The sequence below is a fragment of the Polypterus senegalus genome, chromosome 13 (genome assembly GCF_016835505.1).
Source record: "Polypterus senegalus isolate Bchr_013 chromosome 13, ASM1683550v1, whole genome shotgun sequence".
NCBI lineage: Eukaryota > Metazoa > Chordata > Cladistia > Polypteriformes > Polypteridae > Polypterus > Polypterus senegalus.
Genome location: NC_053166.1, coordinates 93,498,459 through 93,514,333, shown reverse-complemented (window position 1 = coordinate 93,514,333; position 15,875 = coordinate 93,498,459). Strand labels below are relative to the sequence as shown.

General features: G+C 41.6%; 1 protein-coding gene across 1 annotated transcript; it reads right to left on the bottom strand.

Annotated features, from left to right (window-relative positions):
- Positions 1-2,567: 2,567 nt before the first annotated feature.
- Positions 2,568-12,498, bottom strand: LOC120542969 (insulin). Its single transcript, XM_039775744.1, has 3 exons — positions 12,454-12,498; positions 11,459-11,646; positions 2,568-3,171 (listed from the first exon to the last, which is right to left on the bottom strand). The coding sequence occupies exons 2-3, from the start codon at positions 11,643-11,645 to the stop codon at positions 3,017-3,019; spliced, it is 342 nt and encodes a 113-aa protein (XP_039631678.1). The 5' UTR covers position 11,646; positions 12,454-12,498; the 3' UTR covers positions 2,568-3,016.
- Positions 12,499-15,875: the final 3,377 nt, after the last annotated feature.

Sequence of the window (15,875 nt, the reverse complement as noted above, 5' to 3'; positions counted from 1 at the left end):
ACCACCATCTACTCAAAGCACCGTGATGTTACAACAATGATGGATGGATTAAAAGCCAGAAGTCTGTATGACCATCAACATAAAGTGACTCCGTGAGAACCCTAACTACAAAGAGGACTGTTTAATTTATGTTAGGTAGAATGCCCAGAGGGGACTGGGCGGCCCCGTGGCCTGGAACCCCTGCAGATTTTTTTTTTTCTCCAGCCGTCTGGAGTTTTTTTTTCTGATTTTTCTGTCCACCCTGGCCATCGGACCTTACTCCTTTTCTATGTTAATTAATGTTGTCTGTAATGTTTTAATTTCTTATTTTGTCTTTTATTTTTCTTTTCTTCATTATGTAAAGCACTTTGAGCTACTTTTTGTATGTATATAAATAATGTTGTTGTTGATATGTTTCAGATCATTTTTTAGCTGAAAGATGAACCGTTGTCCAAAACTGAGGTTGCATGCAGGTAATAAACGGTGTCTGGTCTTGTGTTGATATAATGCTTGGAGTTTTGTCCAAAGAGTTCACTTTAATCTCATCAGACCAGAGAGTCTTTTTTTTCTCATGGTCTCAGAGTTCTTAACTGTAATGTTCTTCTCTCTAGCCAGTCAATCATATACACCTAATTGATGGTGTGGTGCAGAGATGATCATCCTTCTGACAGGTTTTCCCATCTCAACAGATGATTTCTGTAGCTCTGTTAAAATGAACATGGGATTCTTTTTCTATCTGTCTGACCAAGGCCTTCCTTGTCTGGTTAAACAGCTTGGCCAGATTGCCAAGCCTAGGTAGAGTGCTAATGGTTCCATAGTTCTTCCATTTCATAATTTTTGAGACCACTGTGCTCCTGGGAACACTCAAAGCTTTAGAAATGATTTTATACCCCAGACTTGATCTGTGCCTCAACACGGAATTTTACAGAGAATTCTTTCATCTTCTTGCCTTGGTTTTTGTCCTGTGACATGAGGTGTGAATTTTGAGACCTTATGCACACAGGTGTTTGCCTTTCCAAACAATGTCCAGTCAATTCAGTTTCCACAGGAGGGCTCTAATGAAGTTCTAGACACATCTCAATGATAAGTAAAGCAAAATGGATATATCTGGCCACAATTTGGAGTGCCACAACAAAAGGTCTAAATACTTGTATAGATAAAGATGTACACTGTACATTATATATAAAATGAATTTACACAAATAAACTGTTTTTTGGCTGAAGCATTTATTCTTGCTAAAGGGCTTCTGTATATAGTAATTTATACTTCATTATTTATTTTGATAACATTATAGTGTGTCTCCTACCAGTTGCTACTCACCCCCCTCCCCCATTTCAAATCTAGTGACTGGTGTGGAGTTCACAACCCTTATAAACAATTATTTGAGATTTGTCTAAAGCCATAAACTTCACTTGTGACAAGTACACACACTTGCGTAAGGCCGTTTTAAAATGGTTACTTGCCTAACACACACAAGCTTATTTTAATATACACATTTATTATTCTGAGTGTTGTTGTCTCTCTTTTTCAACAATGTCAGTTCCCAGTTAATATGGCTTAATCATAATACTGCTGTTTTCAGTATTTAGCCTACTTCTGTTGTTAATTAAACCCGCTGAGAATATCTTGGATTGTTTATCTTGGAAACACAGTCGTTTAGCCTGATTTTATTATTTTCAGTTATCAGTAAGTCAATTACCTACTGAGTTTGTGTGATGCACCCTTTTTTAAAGCACCTGCCCGGACGTCTTGTACGTAACGCACACTTTGAAACTTTTCACTTTGTTGAATCACTGTGCTGGATAAGTCAGGTTTGTGATCTAATGCTAGCCATGGTTTCTATTAGCGGATGTAATGTAATCTGAAGAAGTTGTTTTTCCTTTAGTGGCTGGCTATCAGACCAAAATTCCCTTCCCCACCCAAGCGTTCTTTCCATGATTTGTTTTCTGATTTCTATTCCCTCATTTTCAAGGTTAGCAAAACCTTTGGATTCCCTTTGAAATTTAGCCCACCCCTTAACATTAACAATAAAATAAATCATTTTAGTAAACTGTTGATGACTAATGGGGGCAATTAAACATTCTCACGGCTTTTGTGTATTTCTTTCGGACACAGTAATTGGTAAAACGTATTAGCTATAAATTATTTTTCAGGTTTTATGGTGACACAGAGTCAGCTCCCATGTACTGTCAGCGCAGAAAACAATCGATTTCGGATCCATTCAGATGTTGCTTTAATTATGTGCCATTATTTATTTTGAAAAGAGAGAGGATGGTAAATACTAGGACTAGTTCCGTAATTTACCTTTGCTCGCTGGTATCATTGTCGCCTGCCCATATCCATCCGTGTCTGTACTAACTCCTTCACAGACGCGCAGGAACTGCCGAAATACGATGACTGATCGCAATTTTTTTCGGAAATGTAAATAATTGATCAAGATGCTGAAAAGAAAATCAAGACCGTGTTCCCGTGGTGAGCATGCATGTGTAAAAATGAACATTTTGCAGTCAGTTTGTTTTTTATTTATTTTAAATTAATTTATTTTTATTAAATTATTTTTATTTTTTTCGCATTTGCCACATGGTAAACAAACCAAATGTTTCAAGTACGTGCGTATGGCAGCAGCAAGCGGGAGAGCAGCATGTCCGGCACAAATCAGCAGGTAAACAAGGTCACAGATTCCAGGAAGGTGCGATGCGGAGGGCGAGTGTGGTTCGGAGTGCGTTGTCCGAGTCTCGGATGCCTGACATTCTCTAACGGTGACTCGTCGCTTGCTTTGCGTCCTCGCAGCTTCCTGCATAGCGGGTTGATGAGCGCAGAGCCTGTAACATTTGACCCACTACGTGATCAGACGAGACGAGTTCCACACTGCCTGTCAGACTCATTTATCTTGCTTTTCAATCACTGCCCGTCTTGTCCTCTTTTATTTCCATTTTTTTCTTGTTCCGCACCTTCTCACTCTGACACACCGCTCAGCTGCCTTCGGTAAACCACTGACGCCCCGCATGCTCCCCTCCCACCTCGACCATCGCATTCCCTAACTGTTGCAGTAATTCTCCAGGTCGTAGTAGGTGCAGGAGTAGTAGCAGCATTGCTCCACGATGCCCCTCTTGGCTTTCCCATCATCGATGCTCTGTTCTAGTAGAAATCGTGCATCACGACTGTAAGGTGCGTCTTGCTTCATGAGTATCTCTACAAAATGAAGCAAAGTAAAATGTTAAAGCCTTAGTGTCTGGGCAGATGTACGTCTGATTACAGCTTTCCAAAATTGTTTTATTCCCATCACTGTTTTTGCTTTGTATGGTATTTGAAGTGTAAATAATTTCAATCAATTCGTATAACGTAGACGTTTCTCAGTTAGTGAACTGTTCGTTCCGATTAAAGGTTACCAGGAGCCTGCACTTTCTTTGCAACATTAGACACAAGACAGGATTTAACACTGGACATGGGGCTAATCGATCAGTGTATCGGTGGTCAAAAATAGAAACAATTGGAAGGGACTTTGGAATGTGAAGACGCCATATACAATATAGTTTGAAGTGTCTTTTTCCTGTTATTTAGATGTCTAAATGAAAGAAGGAGCAAATAATTTTGACATGGTCACGTTAGAAAACACGTTTTAGTTGGACAGTTATACTATTCATTTAATCATTTCCGTCCATCTTCTAACTCATATTTACAGTTCATGTTTGAAAGTGCTGGCAGAAGTGGACTCAGGTTGGCAGCCAATACTGGGCAGCACGCTAGACCTCTCTCTGCCTAGACTGAGTTGTACAGGGTCTGCACTCATATAGAATCATGGCCCATACACATAAAACCAGAATAAGGTGAATAACCTGGTTAAGGCGAAAACGTGGCCTATTAAAAAACCGACATCTACATACACAAGTCCACATATGAAGTAGTCCTTTGGGAAAATATTCCAGTGTCATAAAAATGTGGAAAAAAAGATTAAACATCATCAACAATTGCTTTGTATATGAAAACAAGCATTGAAACTGTGTCTCACAAACACGGTTACTTTAACTTAGTCTGTTACTTTTGTATTATTTCTTTCTTATTTTATATGAAAACTGCACATTTGACTGGCTGGCATTTTATATAATTCTAAACCCATACTTGAACCTTTATGAAACTGATGAAAAATAAATATGTTTAGTCCTTCATGTGCTGCTAAAGTAAACAACACACATCTCCATTTTTTACATGCTGGTCTCTACATGACTCGATCACACTGTTTCAGCATACTCATGACACTTTGACACTTTATTAATATGTTTCTCTTACTGGTTTGCATGCAGCACATTGTTTCCTGAATGGTTGTGCAATTGAGCTCTGCAAAGGAGTGACATACTGGTACATATTCTGTTTACCTTAAACAAGTGCTGCTATGATAATAATAATGCATTTACAGTTCATGTTTGAAAGAACATTATTAAAAATAATGCAGGTATTTTTAGTTAATTAAAATAAGTGTTGTATTAGGTTACCCATTACTTTAAAAAGTAACAGGACTAATAAAACTACATACTGCACATGACATGTTACCTCCAACACTGCTGCTGAGATTTTGTTCCTGAGCTTAGTACTGTACATTCATCTCATCAACATACATTTAGCAATTTCTGAACTATTAAGATGGATTATTTAAACCAGGAAAATTAATAATGCAATCACCTGAGCATTTGCTAAAAAAATGTATCTTTGTAGATATGTCCACCACTTTGTGATAATGGATGCATGTGTGAAGCAAAGACTGGTAGCCATGGACATCCGCAACCGACAGAACCTTAAAGTGTAACCTTAAGAGTTTACTTGGCAAAACAATTGGGTTACTTGTAGAGAAATCTACCTGTCTTAACCTGTTTTTTCAGAGACCAATATCCCAGTTTTTATATCCCAGGGTTTATATGACATTTTAGAAACCACATTCCTGTGAATAATTGGGTAAGTAAAGCAGATTTAAACACACTGACTAACTACTGTATGTAGGGCCTCTGCGTTCTCTTCATGTCTGCATGGGCTTTTGGCACCAGATACCTTTAAAAACATGTCAAAGACATGTTAGGTTCACTGGCAAATGTAAACCTGACCTTTATCACCAGTGTGTATGGTAGATTAGAGCCTGACCCAGGTTTTTTGCACCTGATTCTTCAGAGATAAGTTAATTTCTCATAAATCCCTGAATCGGTTTAAGTGAGGTTAAAATTGTAAGGATGAATAACTCTTTAAGTGTCAGAAAGTACCCAGCACTTTTAGAATCATTGTATGGATGGGTCATTGTGGGTATTTTTACCTGATTTCTTTAATTCCTTTTCAGATATAGCAAAAGTGGCTCAGTGGTCATTGCAACTGTCTCCGCTACAGTAGATTTTCCCAATGTGTTTTTTTCTCCAGGTACTCCAGGTTTTTTCCCACATCCCAAAGGTTTTTCTGTTGGAGAAAACTGTGATTCTTAATCTACCACAGAGTGAGTGTGACCTGTAACAAGCTGGCATCCTGTCCAGAATGTCATCTCATTTCAGCCCGTTGCTTATTAACAGGTCAAGGCTGTTCACCATCCTGTGATGGAATAAATGTCTTCAGGAAATGGATGGATGGAAGATGTAGTTCAAATTACATCTCCTGTGGGCTTAGGGCTACACACAAAAGTGAGGAAAGGCTTCTTGGTCTTAGGTCAATAGCCTACTGATCTACAAAATTAGGCTGAAAGGAATTCAGTGAAGGAAATGGCTTGTTTTTTTGTTTTTTCTTTTAATGCCATTTATTTTGGAACCCAGACTCAACCCAAACTCCCACTCGTCCATAATTCAAGTTAACAAAGGAAGATTTATATGTGTTTCCTGCTGTTTACACAAGCAGTCTCCTTTTTTGGAGGACTGGATTACATTAACATTTTGTTTATTTTGCTGATGTTTTTATCCAAAGTGATGCACAAATCTCATGTGAAGCCATAGCAATACTGTTTCTATGTTTCTGGCAGGTTACGTTTCTGTAAACCAGTGTACATTCTGAACTGGTATCCTTGTGGTTTACAGATGAGTCACTTAGTCCATTGTCTAAACTCTGATTCATTATTCTGACAGTGCTTATGTAGTGTCCAACACAATAGCCATAGAAGTTATCCAGGAAGATGGTGCTCTAAAGCAAGTACCATTTTCACCATAGAAAGCAAACAGCCAGCAAATGGTCAAAACATTCCATCTGGTATGGCATAAATCTGGACATTTAAATTTCACGTAATGCCAAGCAGAGCTTATCAGCTGAAACGTGATTCATCAAAGCACAAGGTCCAGATAACATCTTAGCAAGCTATTCAAACTGACTGTACATCAGCTGTAAGCATCTGCATCTCTGTAGGCTATGAAGCCATGTCTTGTGCTGGGCATAATGAAAGACTCTGTATTAAAGAAAGTTTTACAAGATGTGTCTGTCAGGATTTTTTCCTCACATTCTACTTGGCCAGTTCAGTCAATGTCAACTTTATTTATATATCACATTTAAAACAACATAGGAATGCTGTGGCCAAAGTGTTTTACAATAAAAGAAGGAAAAACATACAATTAACATAAAAAACATAAGTAGAAATAAAATAAATGAACATAAATAAAATAAATAATAAATAGAAGTAAAGTAATCACAATGAGGAAACCATCAGTATTACTGAAGGTCACGGAATGCAAGTGAATAGAAATGAGTCTTTAATCTCATTTTGAACAGTTCAATTGTAGACGACTCCTTTATGTGATGAGGTAAAGAGCAACAGCTGCAAAAGCCCTGTCCCCCTTAGTTTTACACTTGGTACAAGGGACAACAAAAGACAACTGACTAGAAGATCTAAGCACTCTGGATGGCTGGTGTAAAACACACAATTCAGATAAATAGGCAGGAGCAGGCCCATGTAAAGATTTAAAAACTAGCAACAAGATTTTAAAATCAATTCGAAAACTGACAGGCAGCCAGTGTAAAGTAGCTAATATTGGAGAAACAGAATTAGACTTTCTTGCCCCAACCAGAAAGCGAGCGGCAGCATTCTGGACCAACTTTAACCTGTGTATCAGGGATTTGCTAATTCCAGAATACAGCGAGTTGCAGTAATCAAGGTAAGAAAAGATAAAAGTATGAGTAGCTTTCTTAAGATCCCTAGAAGATAAATAAGGCTTGATCTTACCTAACAGACGAAGCTAGCAGTCAGGCATTTCTCACTGGGATGAATGTCTCCAGTTTAAACTTCTCAATTATACTATCAGTGCTTATTTCACAGTATTGGAACACTTTAATGTGTTCAATCATTTATTTGATTTACCCACATGTTCCAGTACAGGGTTTGGAGAATTAGACTCTTTACCAGCATCATAAGAATCTAGTGCATCAATGGAAGAAACCATAAATGTTGTGCCATATCTTTCTCAGGCCACACTCCTCACACAAATCAGACTTCAAGTCAGTAGCAATCATAACTTATACAGCTTCAGGGTAAGTGAAGAGGCAGGAGTACTTAGCGAATCTTCTCCAACAAGGAGACTAAATTAAAAGCCTGCAGATAAGGGTCTGGTCTGGGAGTGAATGGGCTAGATTAACCACCGCGAAGACCCTGAATATCTCCACCGGGTCCATTTTTCATAAGTAACAGAAATCATTAGAGAGCTAAAACTAAACTCATATTATAGAACACACTCTGACGACAAACATTTCTTAAATAACATAAGGTGTCTCTATCTAGGAATGTGTAAATGCTCCTCCTGAAAAACGCTACAAAAGTAAAGACGTTATAATACATTAATAAAGTATGGCTCATTTCTGCATTTACATTGCTTATTTTCTGAAAACCGGCATAATCCTAAGGCTGTCCATAAGTACGACTGTTTAAGAAAAGAATCATTCATTCTATGCCTTAGTTGATGTCCTGAATATGTAGCATGTTTTATGTGCACTGCCGGCATTGTTGTCCAAAAATCTTAGATTAACAGCACACAATTATATATATATCTTCTTCTTTCGGATGCTCCAGTTAGGGGTTGCCGCAGCAAATTATCTTGTTCCATATCTTCCTGCCCTCTATATTTTGCTCTGTCACACCCATCACCTGCATGTCTTCTCTCACCACATCCATAAACCCTCTCTTAGGCATTCCTGTTTTCCTCCTGCCTGGCAGCTCTATTCTTAGAATCATTTTTCCAATATACCCAGTATCTTTCCTCTGTACATGTCCAAACCAACACAATCTCACCTCTCTGACTTTGTCTCCCAACTTTCCAACCTGAGCCAACCCTCTACCGTATTAATTTCTAACCCTGTCCATCCTCCTTACATCCATGGCAAATCTTAACATCTTTAACTCTGCCATATACAGCTCTGTCTCCTGTTTTCTGGTCAGTTCCACCATCTCCAACCCATTTAACAAAGCTGGTCTCAGTATCGTCCTGTAGACTTTCTCTTTCACTCTTGATGATAGCTGTCTGTCACAAATTACTTCTGACACTGTGCTCCACCCTACATTCCACCCAGCCTGCCCTCTCTTTTTCACCTCTCTTCCACAATCCCTGCTACTCTGTACTGTTGATTCCAAGTATTTAAACTCATCCATCTTCACCAACTCTACTCCCCGTATCCTTACCATTACATTGACCTTTCTCTCATTCACATACATATATTCTGTCTTGTTCCTACTGGCCTTCATTCCTCTCCTCGTTAGAGCATATCTCCACCTCTCCTGGGACTCCTTAACCTGCTCCCTACTCTCGCTACAGATTACAATGTCATCAACAAACATCTGTCTAATCTCATTTGTCAACCTGTCCTTCACCATTTCAAATAAGGAAGGGCTCAGAGCTGATCGCTGATGTAATCCCACCTCCACATTGAATGCATCCATCACTCCTACCACAGATCTCACCACTGTTACACTACCCTCATACATATCCTGTACAACTCTTACATACTTCTCTGTCACACCCAACTTCCTCATACAATACCACATCTCCTCTCGAGGCACCTTGTCATATGCTTTCTAGGTCCACAAAGTCACAATGCAACTCCTTCTGGCCTTCTCTATACTTCTCCATCAACACCCTCAGAGCAAACATTGCATCTGTGGTGCTCTTTCTTGGCATGAAACCATACTGCTACTCAGTAATCATTACCTCCCTTCTTAACCTAGCTTCAAGTACTCTTTCCCATAACTTCATGCTGTGGCTCATCGATTTTATCCCCCTGTAGTTCCTACAGCAATGCACATCCCCCTTATTCTTAAAAATCGGTACCAGTACACTTCTTCTCCACTCCTCAGGCATCCTCTCACTTTCCAACATTCCATTAAACAATATAGTTAAAAACTCCATTGCCATCTCTCCTAAACACCTCCACACTTCTACAGGTATGTCAACTGGACCAACAGCCTTTCCGTTCTTCATCCTCTTCATAGCTATTCTTACTTCCTCCTTCCTAATCTGTTGCACTTCACTATCCCAACATCATGCAGCCTTCTCTTTCTCATTCTCTTCATTCATCTGCTTCTCAGTCCAACCTCTCATATAACTCATCATACGCCTTTTCTTTAGCCTGCGCCACCTCTCTCTTTACCTTGTGCCTTATCTCTTGTCTACTTTCTGCATCTCTTTGACTATCCCACTTCTTCTTCGCCATCCTCTTCCTCTGTATATTCTCCTGCACTTCCCCATTTCACCACCAGGTTTCCTTTATGTTTTTCCTATGTCTAGATGTCACACCAAACATCCTTTTAGCTGTCACTTTTACTGCTTTTGCTTTAGTTGCCTAGCTGTCTGGTAACACTTCAGTGCCACCCAGTGCCTGTCTTATCTCCTCCCAAAACTCAAACTTGCAGTCTTCCTTTTTCAGCTTCGATCATTTGATCCTTGGCTCTGCCCTCGCTCTGCTCCTCTTCTTGATCTCCAACATCATCCTACAGATCACCATCCTATGCTGTCTAACTACACTTTCCCCTGACACCACTTTGAAGTCTTTAATCTCTTTTAGAATGACTCTTCTGCATAGTATATAATATACCTGTGTGCATCTTCCTCCACTCTTGTATGTCACGCTATGTTCCTCCCTGCTCTTAAAATACATATTCACCACAGCCATGCCCAAATCAACTATCATCCGGCCTTCCTCATTCCTCTATTTGACACCATACCTATACATCACTTCCTCATCTCCTCTGTTCCCTTCACCAACATGTCCACTGAAATCCACTCCGAGCAACCTGGTCTTACTCCCCTTCCATTTAGTCTCTTGCACACACAATATATCAACCTCCCTTCTCTCCATCATATCAGCTAACTCTCTCCCTTTACCAGTCATATTGCTAGCATTCAAAATTCCTACCTGCAGTTCCACTCTCTTTATTTTCCTCCTCTCCTCTTTCCTCTGGACACATTGCCCTCCCCCCCTTCTTTGGCCAACAGTAGCCCAATTTCCACCAGCACCCTATTGGCTAACAGTACTGGTGGTGTCCGTTGTTAACCTGTGACTCGGCTGACCCAGTATTTGCATTGTTGTCCGAATGTTGATCTGGCAAAATTTTACACCAGATGCCTTTCCCATTTATGCAGGCTTGGGACCTGTGTGAGGAAACGCACTGGTTTGGGCATCCCCTGTGGCTGGGTTATATACAGTATATATATATATATACTATTTATATAGCTGAACAGGTGAATGACTCATTTTATGTCTATATATATATATATATGTCGTATTGTATATAATATATATATATATATATATATATATATATATATATATATATGTATATATATATATGTATATATATATATATATATATATATATATATATATATATATATATATATATATATATATATAGTATATATATATATAGGGTGAATGAAAATTATGTTGACATTTGAATGATGGAAACAATTTATTCAAAAAATATACTTCATATGTGCAAGATGATGTACAGGAATGTCTCAACCTGTTCGCCATCATGTTCAACACATGTACCATATGTGGCATATAAAATTGTCCACAAAAGTTGTAAATAAGTATATATTATTTTTGACTCATTATTTTGAGTCACCCTATATATATATATATAATGTGTCATTCACCTGTTCATCTCTCAGTGTATGCATGCATGTGAGTACTGTATATCTACACTTACACAACCATTACTGGCTCTGGTCAACACAACCCTGAATTGGATTAAGCATGGTTGAAAATCAATGTATTTATTAATGTTTTAATATATGATATATATTATAGTTTACAACCCAATGAAAGTGGAAAATCAGAGAGCTTAAGCAATTTTTTTCAGTCATAAAAAGAAAGGCACAAAATAACATAGGGAATAGTGGAAATTCTTCTCAGGGCTGCTGCATTTAACTGTTTAAATTCTAATGGTCTGTAAATTTGTGCAATGTTTCAGTCTCTCCCTAATATCCTTAATCATCCACCCATGGTACAAAGCTGCCCAACTAATAGTTCAGTGTCTCACCAACTGCCTCCTCCCGTTTGCCACGGCCAGGGGTGTAGAAGAACCCCTTCTCTCCACACACAAAAAACAAAGCTTCCACCAGATGAGCTCCACACAAGTGCTGGGTGACCCCTCCCTGAGTACCATAAGGAGCTGTGATGATTAACACCAACACGGTCAAGAAAAGTTTGGGCTGAGAGGGTAACATCCTGCCAGAAATTAAAACAGAAAACAAGAGTCAAGGTGTCAAAGCCTCTTCAATAAGGATGTTTTAAGACAAAAATATAGTAAAGACAGATAATAAGAACAATATACTGCACATACTCCTAAACCATCTGTCATTATCATTATGTAATATAGCCTTCCATCTGTCCACCTATTCTATTTAGCATAATACAAGGTTGAAAGGAGCCAATTCTAGATAGGTAACCAATTTGATGTGAAAGCACACTCACTCCAACACCTGTATTCATTCATGATGGCCTGTTAACCTAACATGCATGTCTTCAGGATGTGAGAGGAATCAGACAACAACAGGAAGAACTTGTAGACTCTGCAGATCATGAAGTGGGCTGAAAATTGCACCCAGAATGCTGGAGCAGTTTTTTACATGACTCCATTGTGCTATCATTATGTAATACATGCACCATGAGAATCTGTTTCAGTAAAGAAACCTCTTCCTGTGTTGACCTCTTCCTGTCAATCATTCATTGTCCCTGATTCACAAAAGTCATATGCACAGTCAAAAGTATTTTTAATATAAGATAATATTCTAAACAAGCATCTCCACAAGTTTGATAAATTTCAGAAATGTCTTTCCAATCACCTGGAATAACTGAAATGGCAATGTGAAATACTGACAGCTAGAATGCTCTATCCTGTTTCAAGTCCAGAACTTTGTGTGAGTGTCACACAATAATGTAGTTTAATAGACCCTGAAAAATGACAGGGTTGTTATTCTTATTTCTACTAAGACAGGTTTTCTCTAGTCATTTTGACAAAGGCAGCCTGCTTACCTTGTTCAGTACAGCTGTGGTCAGAGGATGCGTGTCTGGCTTTACTAGCCCAAAAGTGGGAAAGGCTGGAGACAGTGCTTCTCGAAGTTATATAGTGGAGACATACCCTCATCTTCTAGCACTTGCCTGCCTTTCTCTCACTAAGAAACCATTACAGTGCCTGCATCTGACTCAGTTCAAGTGCATAGTTTGTGTCTGATCTCCTGACACAGCTGAGGCTCTCTGCCATACTCTGCAGATGCTACTAGGCTCCTTGTGCATTTCAGAAAATGACAAAAACTTAATATCTTTGCACATTTAAAACACAGGGCAAAACAAACAGGAATTTTTGGACCACTTAAGCAAAGAAAAGCATACATGAAAGAATAAATTTGATTTATTGTATAATAATGCCCTGAGCACACCTGCCAGGCACAACCCTCCTGAGGATATGCCTCACTCTGACAGACTCTGAGAATTGATCCTGTTTAGTTTTGAGCAGAGGAAACTGCTTATGGATCTAATCCAGGTCTCAAAAAGTTCTCAAGGCATCGATAAAGTAGATCTAGCAGAAGTATTTGAACAAAACTGTGAATCATGTACATGAGGACATTGGTTGGTATTAAGGGGAAGTGAACTTAAAATTGACGCCAGAAAGCAATTCTATCAACAAACTGCAAAGACCTGAGAAGTATGAAGAAATATTTTCACTCATGACTGACTGTCCATAAGGCATTTCAAGTTAAGGTTTTGTTGACCATGGTATTTCAGTTCAAGGCTTTTCAATTTTGCCTTGACATACAATAAAAAGGAAAGAAAGCAACTCATCATAACTGACATCAGTCCATCCATCCATCCATCCATCTATCCATCCATCCTCTTCCGCTTATCCGAGGTTGGGTCACAGGGGCAGCAGCTTAAGCAGAGAGGCCCAGATTTCCCTCTCCCCACCCACTTCTTCTAGCTCTTCTGGGACAATCCCAAGGCGTTCCCAGGCCAGCCGGGAGACATAGTCCCTCCAGCATGTCCTGGGTCTTCCACGGGGCCTCCTCCCGGTTTGACGTGCCTGGAACACCTCACCAGGGAGGCGTCCAGGAGGCATCCTGATCAGATGCCCAAGTCACCTCATCTGACTCCTCTCGATGCGGAGGAGCAGCGGCTCTACTCTAAGACCATCCTGGATGACTGAGCTTCTCACACTATCTTTAAGGGAAAGCCCTGACACCCTGCGGAGGAAACTCATTTCAACCGCTTGTATTCGCAATCTCGTTCTTTCAGTCACTACCCATAGCTCATGACCATAGGCGAGGGTAGGAACGTAGATCGACTGGTAAATTGAGAGCTTTGCCGTACGGCTCAGCTCCTTTTTCACCACGACAGACCGATGCAGAGCCTGCATCACTGCGGACGCCGCACCGATCCACCTGTCAAACTCATGCTCCATTCTTCCCTCACTCGTGAACAAGACCCCGAGATACTTGAACTCCTCCACTTGGGGCAGGATCTCTCCCCCAACCCTGAGAGGGCACTCCATCCTTTTCCAGCAGAGGACCATGGTCTTGGATTTGGAGGTGCTGATTCTCATCCCAGCCGCTTCACACTCAGCTGCGAACCATTCCAGAGAGAGCTGAAGATCACGGCCTGATGAAGCAAACAGGACAACATCATCTGCAAAAGCAGTGACCCAATCCTGAGTCCACCAAACCGACCCCTTCAACACCCTGGCTGCCCTAGAAATTCTGTCCATAAAAGTTATGAACAGAATCAGTGACAAAGGGCAGCCCTGGCGGAGTCCAACTCTCACTGGAAACGGGCTTGACTTACTGCTGGCAATGCGGACCAAGCTCTGACACCGGTTGTACGGGGAGCGAACAGCTCTTATCAAGGGGTCCGGTACCCCATACTCCCGAGCACCCCCACAGGATTCCCGAGGGACACGGTCAACGCCTTTTCCAAGTCCACAAAACACATGTAGACTGGTTGGGCAAACTCCCATGCACCCTCCAGGACTCTGCTAAGGGTGAAGAGCTGGTCCACTGTTCCGCGACCAGGACAAAACCACACTGTTCCTCCTGAATCCGAGGTTCGACTATCCGATGCACCCTCCTCTCCAGAACCCCCGAATAGACTTTTCCAGGGAGGCCGAGCAGTGTGATCCCTCTATAGTTGGAACACACCCTCCGGCCCCCCTTTTTAAAGAGGGGACCACCACACCGGTCTGCCAATCCAGAGGCACTATCCCCGATGTCCATGCGATGTTGCAGAGACGTGTCAACCAAGACAGTCCTACAACATCCAGAGCCTTGAGGAACTCCGGTGTATCTCATCCACCCCGGGGCCCTGCCACCAAGGAGTTTTTTGACCACCTCGGTGACTTCAGTCCCAGAGATGGGAGAGCCCACCTCAGAGTCCCCAGGCTCTGCTTCCTCATTGGAAGGCATGTTAGTGGGATTGAGGAGGTCTTGAAGTACTCCCCCACCGACCCACAACGCCCCGAAGTGAGGTCAGCAGCCACCATCCCCACCATATAAGGTGTTGACACTGCACTGCTTCCCCTCCTGAGACGCCGGATGGTGGACCAGAATCTCCTCGAAGCCGTCCGAAAGTCGTTCTCCATGGCCTCCAAACTCCTCCCATGCCCGAAGTTTTGCCTCAGCAACAACTGAAGCCGCATTCCGCTTGGCCTGTTGGTACCTATCAGCTGCCTCCAGAGACCCACAGGACAAAAAGGTCCTATAGGACTCCTTCTTCAACTTGACGGCATCCCTCACTGCCGGTGTCCACCAACGGGTTCGGGGATTGCCGCCGCGACAGGCACCGACCACCTTACGGCCACAGCTCCGGTCAGCCGCCTCAACAATAGAGGCACGGAACATGGCCCATTCGGACTCAATGTCCCCCACCTCCCTCGGGACATGGTTGAAGTTCTGCCGGAGGTGGGAGTTGAAGCTACTTCTGACAGGGGACTCTGCCAGCCGTTCCCAGCAGACCCTCACAACACGTTTGGGCCTACCAGGCCTGACTGGCATCTTCCCCCACCATCGAAGCCAACTCACCACCAGGTGGTGATCAGTTGACAGCTCCGCCCCTCTCTTCACCCGAGTGTCCAAGACATATGGCCGCAAGTCCGATGACACAACCACAAAGTCAATAATCAAACTGAGGCCTAGGGTGTCCTGGTGCCAAGTGCACATATGAACACCCCTATGCTTGAACATGGTGTTTGTTATGGACAATCCGTGACGAGCACAGAAGTCCAATAACAAAACACCGCTCGGGTTCAGATCGGGGGGCCATTCCTCCCAATCACGCCCTTCCAGGTCTCACTGTCATTGTCCACGTGAGCATTGAAGTCTCCCAGCAGAACGAGGGAGTCCCCAGAAGGTATGCCCTCTAGCACCCCTTCCTGGGACTCCAAAAAGGGTGGATACCCCCTTCTGCCA